Source organism: Manis pentadactyla, chromosome 4 (genome assembly GCF_030020395.1).
Source record: "Manis pentadactyla isolate mManPen7 chromosome 4, mManPen7.hap1, whole genome shotgun sequence".
NCBI lineage: Eukaryota > Metazoa > Chordata > Mammalia > Pholidota > Manidae > Manis > Manis pentadactyla.
In genome coordinates, this window is record NC_080022.1 from 146,716,769 (window position 1) to 146,731,666 (window position 14,898).

A 14,898-nucleotide genomic window follows, 5' to 3' on the forward strand; every position below is an offset into this window, starting at 1 on the left:
TGTATACACCACATATATGCATAAGTGTGATATAAAAAACACAATATACATAAATTTATGCATGTATACATACACATAGTGCAATGAAGAGAGAAGAAAGGGATAAAATAAGTAAAAATAGCCAGATTCAATCTTAGTATTTAAGATGCAGATAAGATGGCCAACCACCCCAGTTTACCCAGGACTGAGGGATTTCCTGGGACGCTGGACTTCTAATGCCAAAAGCGAGTAATTCCAGGCTTCCTCAGAAAGAACCAGTCACCCTAAATGCAGATGTACTCAGTCCTTTCCTTTAGGCATTTGGTGTATTTTTATGTTTCCTACAATAAGGGTGCCACCATTCAAAAATCACTGGAAGTTCTTCTGGCATCTTATTCTGAGTTAGGGGAAATGCCAGGGAAACATTTCAGAAGTTCTTAGAAGTGTCACAAATCCTCACAACGTTTCCAGTAAGTGAAAGAAAGGAAGGCCTTCCTCAAATGAAACCCACCTGAACCCGGCTGCAGTTTCCTCTTCCCCCACCTCCCCTTCCCTTCCCCTCCCCTCCCCCTTCCCTCCCCTCCCACCCCTCCCCCTGTCCCCTCCCTCCCCCTTCCCTCCCCTCCCACCCCTCCCCCTGTCCCCTCCCTCCCCCTTCCCTCCCCTCCCACCCCTCCCCCTGTCCCCTCCCTCCCCCTTCCCTCCCCTCCCACCCCTCCCCCTGTCCCCTCCCTCCCCCTTCCCTTCTCCCTCCCCTCCGTAAGCACCCGAGGCCCCTCTCCTCTGATTGGGTGTGATTAGCGCAACCTCGGAGACTGCAATGAGAAAAGCAATAGAATTAAACACCACAGAGCTAAAGCTGCCCATTCTGGAGCTGTACGCTGCAGTCACAGTTTCTTACCGGAGATTCCCAGTGCGGAATGAGGCCGGCCTGGCAGCTGCAGGCGGAGAACGAGGTCACTTCCCCAAGGTGCTCAGGCCGGGAGCCCCGGGGCTGGGCGCCCAAGCGGGCGGCGCCTGGAGAGATGCACAGCTTTCCAGTCGTTCCTGTGCTAGAATACATGAATGTTTACTATTCTGGCCTAAAGTTTCTACCATCTACTTAATGTTACACACTCTTATCTTTAAAAATGTAGAATAAAAACCAGTTGTTCTTAAACAACCATTTGATCAATAAATATGAGAGGTGCCCTCTCAAAAATTAAATTAAATTAAAAAGAGGAAGGAATCAAAGCCCCTAAAACTGGCTTCTAGCCAACATAATAACTATGAGGTCTTACTTAATAAACAAGGTATTATTAAAAATTAAAAAAAAAAACAGTTGTTCTGACATAAAGATAATAGAACATTTTGGTTCAGAATGTTCTGGAGTATAATATATAGTATTACATCAGATAGACTGGTCAAAACTTAAAAGAACACTGATGTAAACAGTGACTATTTTGCATGTGATAAAGAACATTTCATAGCACAATGACTTCTTGCAGTGTGTAACCTGGAGGCTCTTAGCCTTCCTAAGTGTAATCGTGACTTCATAAATGAAATAAAAGCATTGCCCTAAGGAACATCTGCATCCATTAAGGGCTTTGTAATAATTTCCTCCTTTTACTGAGTTGATGTAGATAACGTGACATGGTAGTCATTAATATAGTTCCTTGACATTTAGGTAAAGTCAATTATGCAGCGGGGTGGGGGAGCAAAAATAACACAGCTTAATTTAGAATGCTATGGGAGTGCCCTAAATATGATGAAACTATTTAGACTCACCACTCGGCCTTGAGTTAACATAAAAGTCTTTTCTAAAAAGGAGTGGGCTATTTTGAACATGAAATATTAGAAATTGTTTAATCTAGGAATATCACGTAAAACTGTGGCTTCTTTACAATGCTTAACAGTTAGTAAACCAATATGGATAACATGGAGCATGCAGTGGGGACTAGAAATCCCAGCTGATATTTCCAGTTCTTATTCAGAATGGCTGGATTATATTCCCAGGCCATCTTGAAGACAGGCAAGATGTCTGACCCACTTTGATCAATAAAACATAAGCAGAAGTGACATATGTCACTCCAGGCAGAGGCCTTTGAGAGTTAATATAAGAATCTCCATGTCTCTTTGACCTGCCTTGGTGACCAGGCATATTCCTGATGAAAGAAATCTAACAGCCCAAGTGAATAAAGACTAGAGCAGAACCAGAGCCCTCCACTCAGTTATAGTGAGGAAACTACTGGAAGATGGCTAAGAACAACCTATGATATGCTGTGCCATGCTGTTCCACACTGTTCCACAGCCACCAGAGGAGACAGAGCAGGGTGAGGCAGTGCCTAGAGTCCACACTACCAAGCCAGCCAAAAACCCAGGATCACAACAAATGACCCCACATGACCTCAGAGCAGGCCAGGAGGCTTCCATCCACACCCCAATGACACCCCAAAAGGGCAGGAGCAACTGAACAGCCTGCCTGCTGCCATCAACACAAAGTTCTCATAATAGTGTGGACTTGCCCCATTAAGTCGAGCAACCCTGCCTACCTCTCCTCCTTGCACCTACCCGGTATCCCCCAACACCACTGAGAAGTTTATCCTAACATTCCAGTTTTTTCCATGAAGTTATAAAGAACAAGAACAACAGACATTAGGAGATAATTTCCTGAGTCTCAGAAAGTGCTCTGTGCCACACAAATATTAGGCATTGAGTGGGGCAAGATGATGCCAGGGCTTGGTGGAATAAGCTACATGTCCCCAAGCCGAAAGAGAATCTGCTCGTGCAACCCATGGGAGACGTATCAGTAATCCTTTGTGAAATTATTTACATTCCCACTGGGCTCACAATTGCTTCTCCCTGTAACATGAATTTTCAGGCACAAAACATTAGAGCTTCTAGGGCCTGTCCCGCCAGGGACCAAGCAAAGGGGCCTAGTGCATAAATGGGCATGGTGATTGCATCTCTGAGCTCTGGTTTTAGTTCTTTACTAAGTTGTCAGAGGGACTCTGGGCACATCATTCTCCCACCCTGGGCCTCAATTTACAAATCTGTAAATGAGGAATTTGAACAAAGGTAGTGGCTCCCAAACTGGCCATCGTTTGACCTGGAGCGTGAGTTGAGGCAGCACCTCTAAGGATTCTGAGTCATTCTGCTGGAGTGGGTTAAGGCCTCTCTTACTAATAGCTGCCCATCATGATATTACAGGGAGATCTGAGGAAAAGATGTGTTGGATAGTCTCTGAGGCTTCTGGGCCCCTTACTGTAGCTTCTGTCTGCTTCTTATCATCTAACCTGGAATCTCATAATGGCTTTTGTCCTGACACAGCCACTCGCCAGTCCTGGCTTGTTATGGAGCAGCTGCACTGCCTTGACAAATGGTTTCACCTTTATAATTCTTTCTCTCGCTTGTAAAGGGAAAGGGTTGAATAAATTAAATACAAACGTCTCTTCCAGTGCATCCTATAGTTTTGTGACCATTGAGGATATTTGGGACAGAGCTGAAACACAAAAGCAGAAGTTGTGATACCCACGATGTGGTCTCATGTAATCACATTCCTCTAGAACCACGTAAGAAGTAAGAACCCAGATTTAGCTCCACAGCAAAGTACCCTCTCCTGGCCTCTATTCACAGATACTTGTTTCTGACCTCAGGCTACGCTTCACAACCACTGAGCTGGGTCGAGGGCAGAGGGTGGGGGGGTGGGGGGTGTTCTCAAAGCTGCTTTAGGAAGCTGCTGATTGGAAGACACCAAGAGGAAAAAAAAGAGGCAGAATAGCCACTTCCTTAAACAGCACGGCCAAGCAGCTAGACAGGATTTTGCATGACCTAAAGTTTCATTTTAACGTTTTATGTTGGGATTTCTTGAATTCAGTTTAAAAACAAAACAAGAGAGGGGAATTGGATAATCAAAGTGATTTACCGACTGGGATCTCTGCACTCCTGGTAGAACTAGGGCCCTGGTGCCCCTCGTTGTGTCAGCTCCAGGATCTGACCCCCACATCCTCTCTAAGCCCCCAAACATTCCACTCTTCTGGTTCATAGCAGTGAGACAGGGACCGTGGGTGCAGTCAGAGTAGGGGGAGGGCCTCCGGAAAAGGCAAAGCAAGATAATTACAGTCAGAGCAGGGAAGCCCCCTACCAAAACTCTGTGTTGAACATTAACCTCTAGAGTCATTCTTCAGTAATATCAGTTAATATTCTCCAGATAAAGGAAAGTAGCCCATGTTTTTTATTACGCTAATCATTTGTAATCATGTGTAAGATTCACTTTAGCATGCTAAAAGGCCCAGGCCTATGTGCTGTTTTTCCTCCTTTAGACCTGGTAAGATCATTTGCAATATGGGCAATTAATGGCAAGCAAGCCCAGCCATAAACAACATAGTAAAAAGCAGGAAGGATTCCATCTTAAAAATAAGATTGCATTTTAATACCCAGGAAGTTAAGAAGTAAGATTCTTAACTTACTCTTTAGCAAACAGACAATAACTCAGCCCACCTTGGGGGCTGGGCAGGCAGTCTTGTTTGATATGCTCCCAGACCGAGACACCAGTATCTCAGAGAGAAATCAAAGAAGTAAATTTCTTGTGTTAAGTTAATTTGAAATATTCAGGGACCACTTAACAAGTCCACACCCCTAAGCCCTTTATCAAATTCCCCAAAATATTTAACTGCCTATAAAACCCCTAGAGCACCACCATGGGCTCTCTTGTCCCCTCCTGGTGTGAGCCAGGAGCTCTGACCTCTCACTGTATCTCTCAATGAAAGCCTCTCCCTGGCTCTCCTACCTTGACTGTTTGCTAAGTTCATTCTTTGACTCCGCAAACAAGAACCCCGGCATCAATACCATCCCTCTTATTCTCCAAGAGCTTGCCTTCTCAGATGTACCTTTTCTCCTCTCCCCCAGGGGCTGAAATATGACTGCTTTCCTGCCCCAAAATTCATCTTTGTTGTTTCCCATGTAATGTGTACTGGCCTCAGCCTCCTGACTGTTGCCAAATTTAACTAAGTTTGGTCTTTGGTCTTGAACACTTTGCAGAGTCATTCTACCTTGATTTATTAATTCCATTCATTTATTCAGTAAATATTTATTGAGTGCCTACTATGTGTGAGTCAGATTTTCTCAACACTGTAAAATTTGTAGAGTTACTATTAAAAACCCTATTTTCTTTCAAGTTAGAGTAGAGGCAAAGGATGCTTAATGCCTAGATCTTGTTTTCTAAATATCATTTCCCACTAAAAGGGATCATTTGAAAAACCTTTTTGACTCCCAATAACTATGATTCACATATTTGTCATCTGCTTAGAGATGAACTTTCCGCATAAAGGCAGCTCAGAGGAGACATTAATGAGCTCTGGAGGGCATTCTGTAAGAAAGTGACTTTATTTCTGATGCATAATTGATGCAAGCTTGGCCTTTTAGCGAACATACCTGCACAGGGAGCAGTGCTACATGGGACACCTGGAAGAGGGACTGTCCCCAAAGTGATTAAAAAGCCACCACCCAAAGAGTTCAACTTCCCTTTTGGCCAGAAGAAATCCTGATGACACTGATGCAGCCCACGCTTTGCAAATTCTTTACTGTGACAAGTTCACACAATATTTGCAATAAATGGAAATGCATGAAGTAAATGTTCAAAAATCTCTTGTGAATCAATATGAAAAATAAAAGTCCATCTGATATAAGAAAACGAAGCCTTTATCACAAGAAAAAAATAAACCAACATACACATAAAAAGCAAATAAATTGAAATGTAAGCAAAATAAAGCTTTGCCTTCTTATTTTACTTACTTTATATTGAAGTATAATTTATATAGAGTGTAGAAAGTTTAAGTACACAATTTCATGAACTTTGCATATAGACAACTATTTAAGCTCCACTTTAAATATAGAACATTCCTCCTTCTCAAAAGACTCCCTCATGATGTCAAAACCACAAAGGAAACCACTATTCCACTGGTTAGTTTCGCTTTTTTTTGTTATTAACATATCATTGATATATGCTCTTGTAAAGGTTTCACATGAAAAGCATTGTGGTTACTACGTTCACCCATATTATTAAATCCCCACCCCACCCCATTGTAGTCACTGTCCTCTGTGGCATCAGAATAGTAAGATGCCACAGAGTCACTACTTGTCTTCTCTGTGCTACACTGTTTTCTCTGTGACCCCCTCACACACCATGTGCACCAATTATAATACCCCTCACTCCCCTTCTCCCTCCCTCCCCATCCACTCTCCCCTCCAACAGCCTTTGGTAACCTCTGTTCCCTTCTTGGAGTCTGTGAGTTTGCTGCTGCTTTGTTCCTTCAGTTTTGCTTCATTGTTATACTCAACAAATAAAGGAAATTATTTGGTACTTGTATTTCTCCACCTGGCTTATTTCACTGAGCATAATACCCTCTAGTTCCATCCATTTTGTTGCAAATGGTAGGATTTGATTTCTTCTTATGGCCGAATAATATTCCACTGTGTATATGTACCACATCTTCTTTATCCATTCATCTACTGATGGACACTTAGGTTGCTTCCATTTCTTGGCTATTGTAAATAGTTCTGTGATAAACATAGGGGTGCATACGTCTTTTTGAATCTGGGATCTTGTATTCTTTGGATAAATTCCTAGGAGTGGAATTTCTGTATCAAACGTTATTTCTATTTTTAGTTTTTTGAGGAACTTCCATATTGCTTTCCACAATGGTAGAACTAGTTTACGTTCCCACCAGCAGTGTAGGAGGGTTCCCCTTTCCTCACATCCTCGCCAGCATTTGTTGTTCCTTGTCTTTTCGATGTTGGCTATCCTAACTGGTATGAGGTGATATCTCATTGTGGTTTTAATTTGCATTTCCCTGATAATTTGCAATGTGTAGCATCTTTTCATGTGCCAGTTGGCCATCTGAATTTCTTCTTTGGAGAAGTGTCTGTTCATCCCTCTGCCCATTTTTTAATCAGAATAGTTGTTTTTTTGGGTGTTGAGGCATGTGAGTTCTTCATATATTTTGGATGTTAAGCCCTAGTTTTACCTTTTAACAAGATAAACACCATCCCTTAGCAACTTTCAAATATTTCTAAGAATAATAAATTCACATTTTTAGTGAAGATGCAGAATTTTCAAATGTCCATTTTCCAATGTGTCAATTCTATTTTCAATTCTGTCAAACTCTAGAATCTTTATGATATGCACACATTTTATCTGATAATCTCTTAGCTGTGGAATTGAATATAGATATTAATGATAATGTTACATCAGCTATCTCACAAGTATTGTTTATTATTGTGAATGGAAATTGTATAATTCCCAGCTGTGGACAAATGCTTAAATTAATTATGGTGCATTTATATACGGAATCCTATGGTGCCTTTAGCATTCAGGATTATTGGGGAATAATAAATAACTTGTGGAAAATCTAGAAATGTTCATTGAAAAGACAATATACAACCTTGGGTTTGATGATGAAATTTTAAATATAATACCAAAAGAAAGATCTATGAAAGAAAAAAATGATAAATTAGATTTTATTACACTAAAAAGTTTTGTTCTGTGAAAGACACTGTTAAGAAAATAAGCCATATGCCCTTGTACTGTTCACCATGTAAGAACTTATTCACTATGTAAGAATTTGTTCCCCATGTAAGAACTTGTTTGTTATGCCTCAGAAGATTGGAGACTGATGAAAATTAGGCTTGGGGTGGATTAATGATTGTGCATTGAGCATTGGCTCCCCTATACAGAATTCTATTGTTGTTAACAACCATTTGATCAATAAATATGAGAGATGCCCTCACAAACAAAACAAAACAAAACAACAACAAAAAAAAAATACAGTACACACTTCCAATGGTAAAATAATAAGTAACCGGGATGTAATGAATATAATCAAGATATTGTAACAGCTTGGTATGGTGATAGCTGGTACCCAGAATTGTCATGTATATAAATGTTGAATCACTATGTTGTACACCTGAAACTAATGTAATGTAATACTGTGTGTCAACTACCCTTCAATAAAAAATAATTATCTACAAAAAAAAAAAAAATCAAGACCTAAATACTAAATAAATGAAGTGACCTATGTGTTTATGAATTTGAAGACTCAAAAAAAGAAAAAAAGAAAAGAAGCCATAGATTAGGATAAAACAGTCTGAAAGCAAAAGGCAAGCAACAGAACCAAATGGCAGAGATTTTGGAATCATCATACCCAGACTTAAAAATAATCATGATTATTGTTCTAAGGGCTCCAATGGAAAAATTGGACAATGTGCAAGAACAGACAAATATGAGCATACAGATGAAAACACTAATAAAGAACCAAAACAAAAGGCTAGAAATCAAATACATTGCAACAAAAATAAACAACAAGCCTACCAGGAGAGTGGACACAGCTAAGGAAAGAATCAGTGCGCTTGGAGATATGTCATTAGAAACTTTCCAAATTGAAATGCAAAGGGAAAATGGAATGGGAAAAAAAATGAAGCAGAATACTTAAGAACCGTGGGGCAATTGCAAAAGGTATAACATACATGGGATGGGAATACCAAAAGGATTATGGAAAAGAGAAAGGAACAGAAGAAATATCTTAAGCAATAATGGCTGAGAATTTACCAAAATTAATGTCAGATACCAAATCCAACTATCACATTGAAGACTTCCACACACCTCTATCAGTAGTGGGCAGATCCAACAGGAAAAGCCAAAAGAATATATGTACAAGCAATCATCTGGATCTGACATCCATAGACTACTTCATCCAACAAAACAAATACAATTTCTTCTCAAGATCACATAGAACATTTACCAACATAGACCACATACTGGGTAATAAAACAGCTTAAAATCTTTAAAATAATAGAAATTGTGCAATGTCTACTTTCAGATCAAAGTGAAATTAAAGTAGAAATCAATAACAGAAAGATGCCTGGGTAATCCCAAAATATTTGGAGGTTAAACAATTCTAAATAACACATCACATTGGGAACAAGATGTGGACGTCTCCTCTCAGCATTCCTGTTCAACATCATACTGGAAATCCCAGCTAATGCAATAAGACAGGACAAAGGAATAAAATATTTACAGATTTGGAAGAAAGAAATAAAACTGTCTTTGTGGAAGACACACTTGTCGTTGTAGAAAAATAAGAAAAAAAAAACTGCAACTAATAAGTAATTATATCAATGTTACAGGATACAAGGTTAATATATAAAATGCAATTACTTTCCAATATACCAACAGTGAATAATTGCAACCTGAAACTGATAACACAATACGATTTATATTAGCACCAAAAAGTACTCAGGAGTGAATCCAAGAAAATATGTACAACATCAATATGATGAAAGCTATAAAACTTTGAAGAAAGAATAAAGAGCTAAATAAATGGGGAAATATTCCAGTTAATGCATAGGAAGAGTCAATATTGTCAACATATCAGTTCTTCCCAACTTGATCTATACATGCAATGGAATCCCAATTAAAAGCCCACCCAGTTATTTTGTGTATATTAACAAACTGATCCTAAGACTTATGTGGAAAGGCAAAACAGCCAGACTAGCTATCACACTACTGGAGAACAAAGGGAACTGACACTATCCAGCTTCAAGATTTACTTTAAAGTTATGCTAACCAAAATAATGTGGTATTGGTAAAAAAAAAAAAAAAAAAAGACCCACATGGATATAGGCAGCTGTTTTTTAGAGAGGAGCAAAAGCAAATCAATAGAGAAAGAATAATCTTTTCAACAAATGGTTCTGGAACGACTTGACAAACACATGCAAAAAAAAAAAAATGGGTTTAGACACAGACTTACACCTGTCACAAAAATTAACTCAAAATGGATCAAAGGCCTAAATGTAAAATTCAAAACTATAAAATTTCTGGAATATAACAAGAGAAAACCTAAGTGACCTTGGGTTTGTGATGACTTTATAGATACAACACCAAAAGTATAGTTCATGAAAGAAATAACTGATTAGCTGGACTTCTTCAAATGTCTACTCTGTGAAAAACACCACTGGGGAATAAGACAGGACACAGGCTGGGAGAATATCTTTGTAAAACACATACCCTTTCAAGGACTTGTATCCAAAATACACAAAGACCTCTTAAAACTCCAGAACAAGAAAACAAACAACATTATTTAAAAACAGGTGGAAGATCTCACCAAAGACATCTCACAGAAGATATGCAAATGGAAAGTAAGCATATGAAAATATGTTCAATATCATGTCATTAGGAAATTGCAAATCAAAACAATGAGATATCACTACCCACCTACTGGAATGGTTAATATAAAAAAATGATAATAGCATATGCTGACAAAGATGTGGAGCAACAGGAATTCTTATTTACTGCTAGCAGTGAATGCAAAATGGAGGCCCATTTGGCAACTTACAAAGCTAAACATAGTCCTTACCATATGATCCAGTAGTCACATTCTTGGGTATTTACCCAAATAAGTTGAAATTTTATGTCCACACAAAATTCTGCACATGAATGCTTATAGCAGCTTTATTCATAATTTCCCCAAACTGGAAGCAACCAAGGCGTCCCTCAATAGACAAATGGATAAACAAGTTGTGATACATACACAGAATAGAATATTATTCAACAGTAAAAAGAACTGAACTATCAGACCATGAAAAGACACCATGCAACCTTAAATGAATTATTTCTTAGTGAAATAAGTCAGTCTGAAAAGGCTATGTACTCCATAATTCCAAACTATATGATATTGTAGAAAAAGAAAACCTACAGAGACAGTAAAAAGATCAGTCATAGCCAGAGATTTGGGGTGGGGGAGAAGAGAAAGGATGTACAGGTTGAAAACAGGGGATTTTAGGGCAGTAGAACTTCTATATTCTATAATGGTAGATACGTAGAGGAGGAAAGTAGAAAAGGTCAGTGATTTGCAAACCTAACTTCTTCCCTTTGAGCCCCCATTCCCTGCTCCACTGTGTGTGAACGAAGGGAATTGGGAGGCATTTTTCAGATAAACCATTTCTACCTGGATCTGCATGAAATATTAGCTTCTTTATATGATTTCACTTGGAGAGAAACTTGAATGCCTGAATAAATATTTGGAAACCACCATCCCACACGATCAGCACGTGCTGTCATTCTTAGGCTGCATGCCACAAGATTCCAGGGCACTGAGACTTGAAGATTCCTGCATTCTCCCATTCTGCCCAGGTTCCCGCAAGCCACCTGTGTGGGCTTCTAAAGGAGCCTGACTGTAGGATGGAAGGGACTAGAGTCTGATAGAGAGTGCTAAGACAAAAGGTGCCATCGTGGGCCTCCTGGGTCCTGGGGAGGGTCAGGCCCTCAGTTCTCGGTACTCCACTATGACCTTAGCTTCCATTCTTCCTTTCTGACAGATCATTTTCCATTTCAAAGAAATCACTGTCCTTAAGAGTCCAATGAGGTTACTTCCTATACTTTGCTGGACACAGTCACACACCCTTCCACCACTGCTCCACATAGTCTAAGAAAATGATAGAAACTGCAGAGCGTCCCTCTCTCGGTGTTGGGAAATCACCCCAGCTTGGTGCCTACTCAGCATACTCAGGGTCTTACTTCATCCTTCGTTGATCAGGACCCTGCCCACGCTCTCTGCTCCCAATAAAAGGCGGGCAAAATGGCCAGAGCCACCAGAGCAGCAGAGCGGCTGAGACCAACCCTGAAACCTCCCACTCTCAGCTGCAGCTCCCGTGCTCACCCTCCAGCATGAAGGGCTCTGCTGTCCTGCTGTGCCTGATGCTCACAGCAGCCGCCTTCAGCGCCCAGGTGCTCGCTCAGCCGGGTAAGGCTCCTCTCTTCCTAAGGCTTAACGTCTGAACTGACATCTGGGCAGATACTAGCTCCCAGCAGGAGTCACCCCGTGCCTGCTGCATAGGCTACATGGCAAAGCCGAAGAAAATGAGACTAAGATGGGAAATAAGAAGAGCCACCGTGTCACAGCTAGTCAGGCCAGAGCCAGAGCCAGACACACCCAGGCTGCTGGGGCTGGTCCCCGCGATCAGTCCTGGCACCAGCTTTGGGAAGAGACACTGAATGCAGCCACCATCTCAATGGCACTCACATTGCATGGGAATGTGTCACAGAAGGAAGCACCATTTCTCATCAGGGATGTGAAGGACATTTCAGGCAGTAGTGGAGAGGAATAAACAATTGCTTGAGGTTTCATATTTTGGATTATAGTCCAGTGTAGCTTCCAGAACAGTGGCTGTGTAAGGAGGGAAGGACCCAGAGGCATCTCAGCATGTGACACAGGTTGGCTCTAAAACCCATGGGTATGAGAAGCTGGGAAACAAGGTCTTAGAACTTAGGCTCAGTGTCAGAGGTTTGGGATCAGGAGACCTTCTAGTGATTCATCTTGTTACTCAAGATTTCTCCATCCCTGTCAACAATTAGGGGCCCCATAGTTCAATAGAGGAAACCAGCTCAAGGGTAACATTTTATCTGTGGGATCAGAATAAGGCACTGAACGTGGGAGTGGTGGGTCCTAGACAGAGCTCATGTGTTTGTCTTCTCCCACCTTCTCCTCCTTCCCTTAGAAATGCATGCTTACGAAACATCATATATCACTCATTTTTTGTGAAATGTTTTGCAGATTCTGTGTCCATCCCGATTACCTGCTGCTTTGGTGTGGTCAATAAGAAGGTCCCCATGCAGAGGCTGGAGAGTTACAGCCGAATCACCAGCAGCCAGTGTCCCCAGGAGGCTGTGATGTAAGTAGAACATCCCCTGGTGCCCACAGCCAAAAGTTGTCAGACTTTGGGGTTCTATACAAGGGAAAGACGTCAGGATGCACATCCAAACGAGTCAGAAAAATATACCACCTAATGCAAAAAGCCCTTTACCCCATAGAGAAACAAAGCCCACAGAAGGAGTCCATACTCTGTGGTCCCCTTCTGGGTGCTTGGTCAGGTCACCCAAATTCCTCCAGCCAGGAGCCTGGGGGGCTTTCCCTGGATCAACAAGAGCAGAGCTGCTTTCTGTGGCCTCTACCTCCCATATCCCCCACCCCCACTTACTTTGGTCCTAATCCAAGCCCGTCACCCAGGGAGCAAGGGCTGATCAGGTTTAGGGGCCAAGGGGCAAAATCCTCAATGCACTCCATCTAACTGTGCCCTCTCCCCTCACAGTTTCAAGACTAAACTGAGCAAGGAGGTCTGTGCTGACACCAAGCAGAAATGGGTCTGGGAGTCCATGAAGCATCTGGACCGAAAGTCCCAAATGCTGAAGCCTTGAACCCTCATACCTGGACTGAGAGACAGTCAGAGCCTGAGGAAAATTCTCTTTATTCTCCCCTGCCTTGCCTAGGTGCAGAGCGATATTATTTTATTACAATATCCAAAAAGAGGTACTTCGTTTAATAATTAAAGGAACAATATTCCTTAAATTATATTTAATTATATTTAAATTATTGATGTTTTGACTGTACCTGCCATAAATCCTAATGAATGTGAAATACAAAGTCCGGTGATATGTTTTCTCTTCTGTGAAAACAGTTAAGTTCATGGCGTGATGTCACTGTTTCTCCACACCTGTCCGTAGTGCTGTAAGACCCTCTGTGGGTCATCAGAGGAAAACAAGTCTGTATTCTTAGGAAATCAGGGCTCCTGTATGTCAAAGGTGTACTGTGCAGTGTTGTTGTTGAAATTATTATTATTAGACGACTGTGGAATTTTCTAAGAGAAAAAATACATAGTTTTAAACAACTTGGTCTTATTTTTCATGGGGTAACATTAAACCGGGCAGGGAGGAAGGCAGCAATGGCTGGCAATTCAGGGCTTGGAAGCCAGCCTCTAAGAAGTCTTTTGGATACAACTGTGGTTCATGGAGAATCTAGCAGGACAGACCAGGCTGTTCAGCCCGTTGGCTCCAGCCCCTAATACCACCTGCCTTTATTCAATAGGAGCTTGAAGCCCATTTCTTTTCTCGCCACACCTCTTTGCCCAGGCTCTCTCTTGATCTCTTGCAGGAGTCTTCACACTTTTCTCCATGACCCCAGGTTGTCTCCATCTAACTAATTCTCAAACCTGTAATATCCGAGGAGTGAAGCCAAATCTAAGGGGAAATTAGATGTCTATCACCTAGAAGCCCACTTAAGGCTTTTCATTGAAGATGAGTCTTTAATAGGACTGGTCTGTGCAATGCAGTGGCAAATAGAAAGTGTTCTTCAGAGCTGGTGCAGGAGGGAGAGGAAGGTTGTAGGCTGGAGGAAGGAACTCCATCTGGCCGGACTATGCGAAGATGGAGGAGTTTGGGGTTTAGAAATAATGGCTGGAGCCAGATTTCAGGGGCTCTTGAATTTCAGATTCAGAAGTCAGTGGGTAAGAGGTTTGCTAGGCAAGAAAGAAGGGCCATGGGCAGAGGTGGGCATCAGGAGGAGTAACCTGGTGTCTGAGGACAGGGTGGAGTGTGGGAGGGAGGGCCGAGAGAGAGCAGGCCACTGAAATGGTGCGGGGGAGAGGCAGGGGCTCTGGAACAGGGGGGTCATGAGTCATGAGGGTAAAGCTGGGAAGAATAGGCCAGACAGAGCGGTAAGTCAAATGTTACAGAAAGGGGAGAACAATTGACCCGGGACATACATCCTTCTCGGAAGATCTCACAAAGCAACCACGGACGGGGCAGATGTCCTTGAGGCACAGAATGAGTCAATCTCCATTACTGTGCCCCCAACTCCTAAAAACTAACCCCTAAATCCTAAAAACTCTCAAGCATTGATTTGAAGGCATGGGAACTCCTTTCCTTAACTGACTCTTAAAGTCAGGATTCCTTTGTATTTTCTGAGCATAGCTGGCTTCTTTTTGAGACATGGGGCCACCATTCTGAGGCCCAAAGGCCACACCCCTCACTCTAAGGGAAAGAGGATCATTGCCCTGCTGATCCAGCTCCTCAGCGCCTGTCACTGTGGTCACAGGGAGAGATGCCACAAT

At 41.7% G+C, this 14,898-nt stretch overlaps 1 protein-coding gene across 1 annotated transcript; it reads left to right on the plus strand.

The window, feature by feature from the left end:
* Positions 1 to 11,594: 11,594 nt before the first annotated feature.
* LOC130683684 (C-C motif chemokine 8-like) lies at positions 11,595 to 13,543 on the plus strand. Its single transcript, XM_057501946.1, has 3 exons — positions 11,595 to 11,756; positions 12,567 to 12,684; positions 13,102 to 13,543. Exons 1-3 carry the CDS (start codon positions 11,681 to 11,683, stop codon positions 13,205 to 13,207), a joined length of 300 nt encoding a protein of 99 aa, XP_057357929.1. The 5' UTR covers positions 11,595 to 11,680; the 3' UTR covers positions 13,208 to 13,543.
* Positions 13,544 to 14,898: the final 1,355 nt, after the last annotated feature.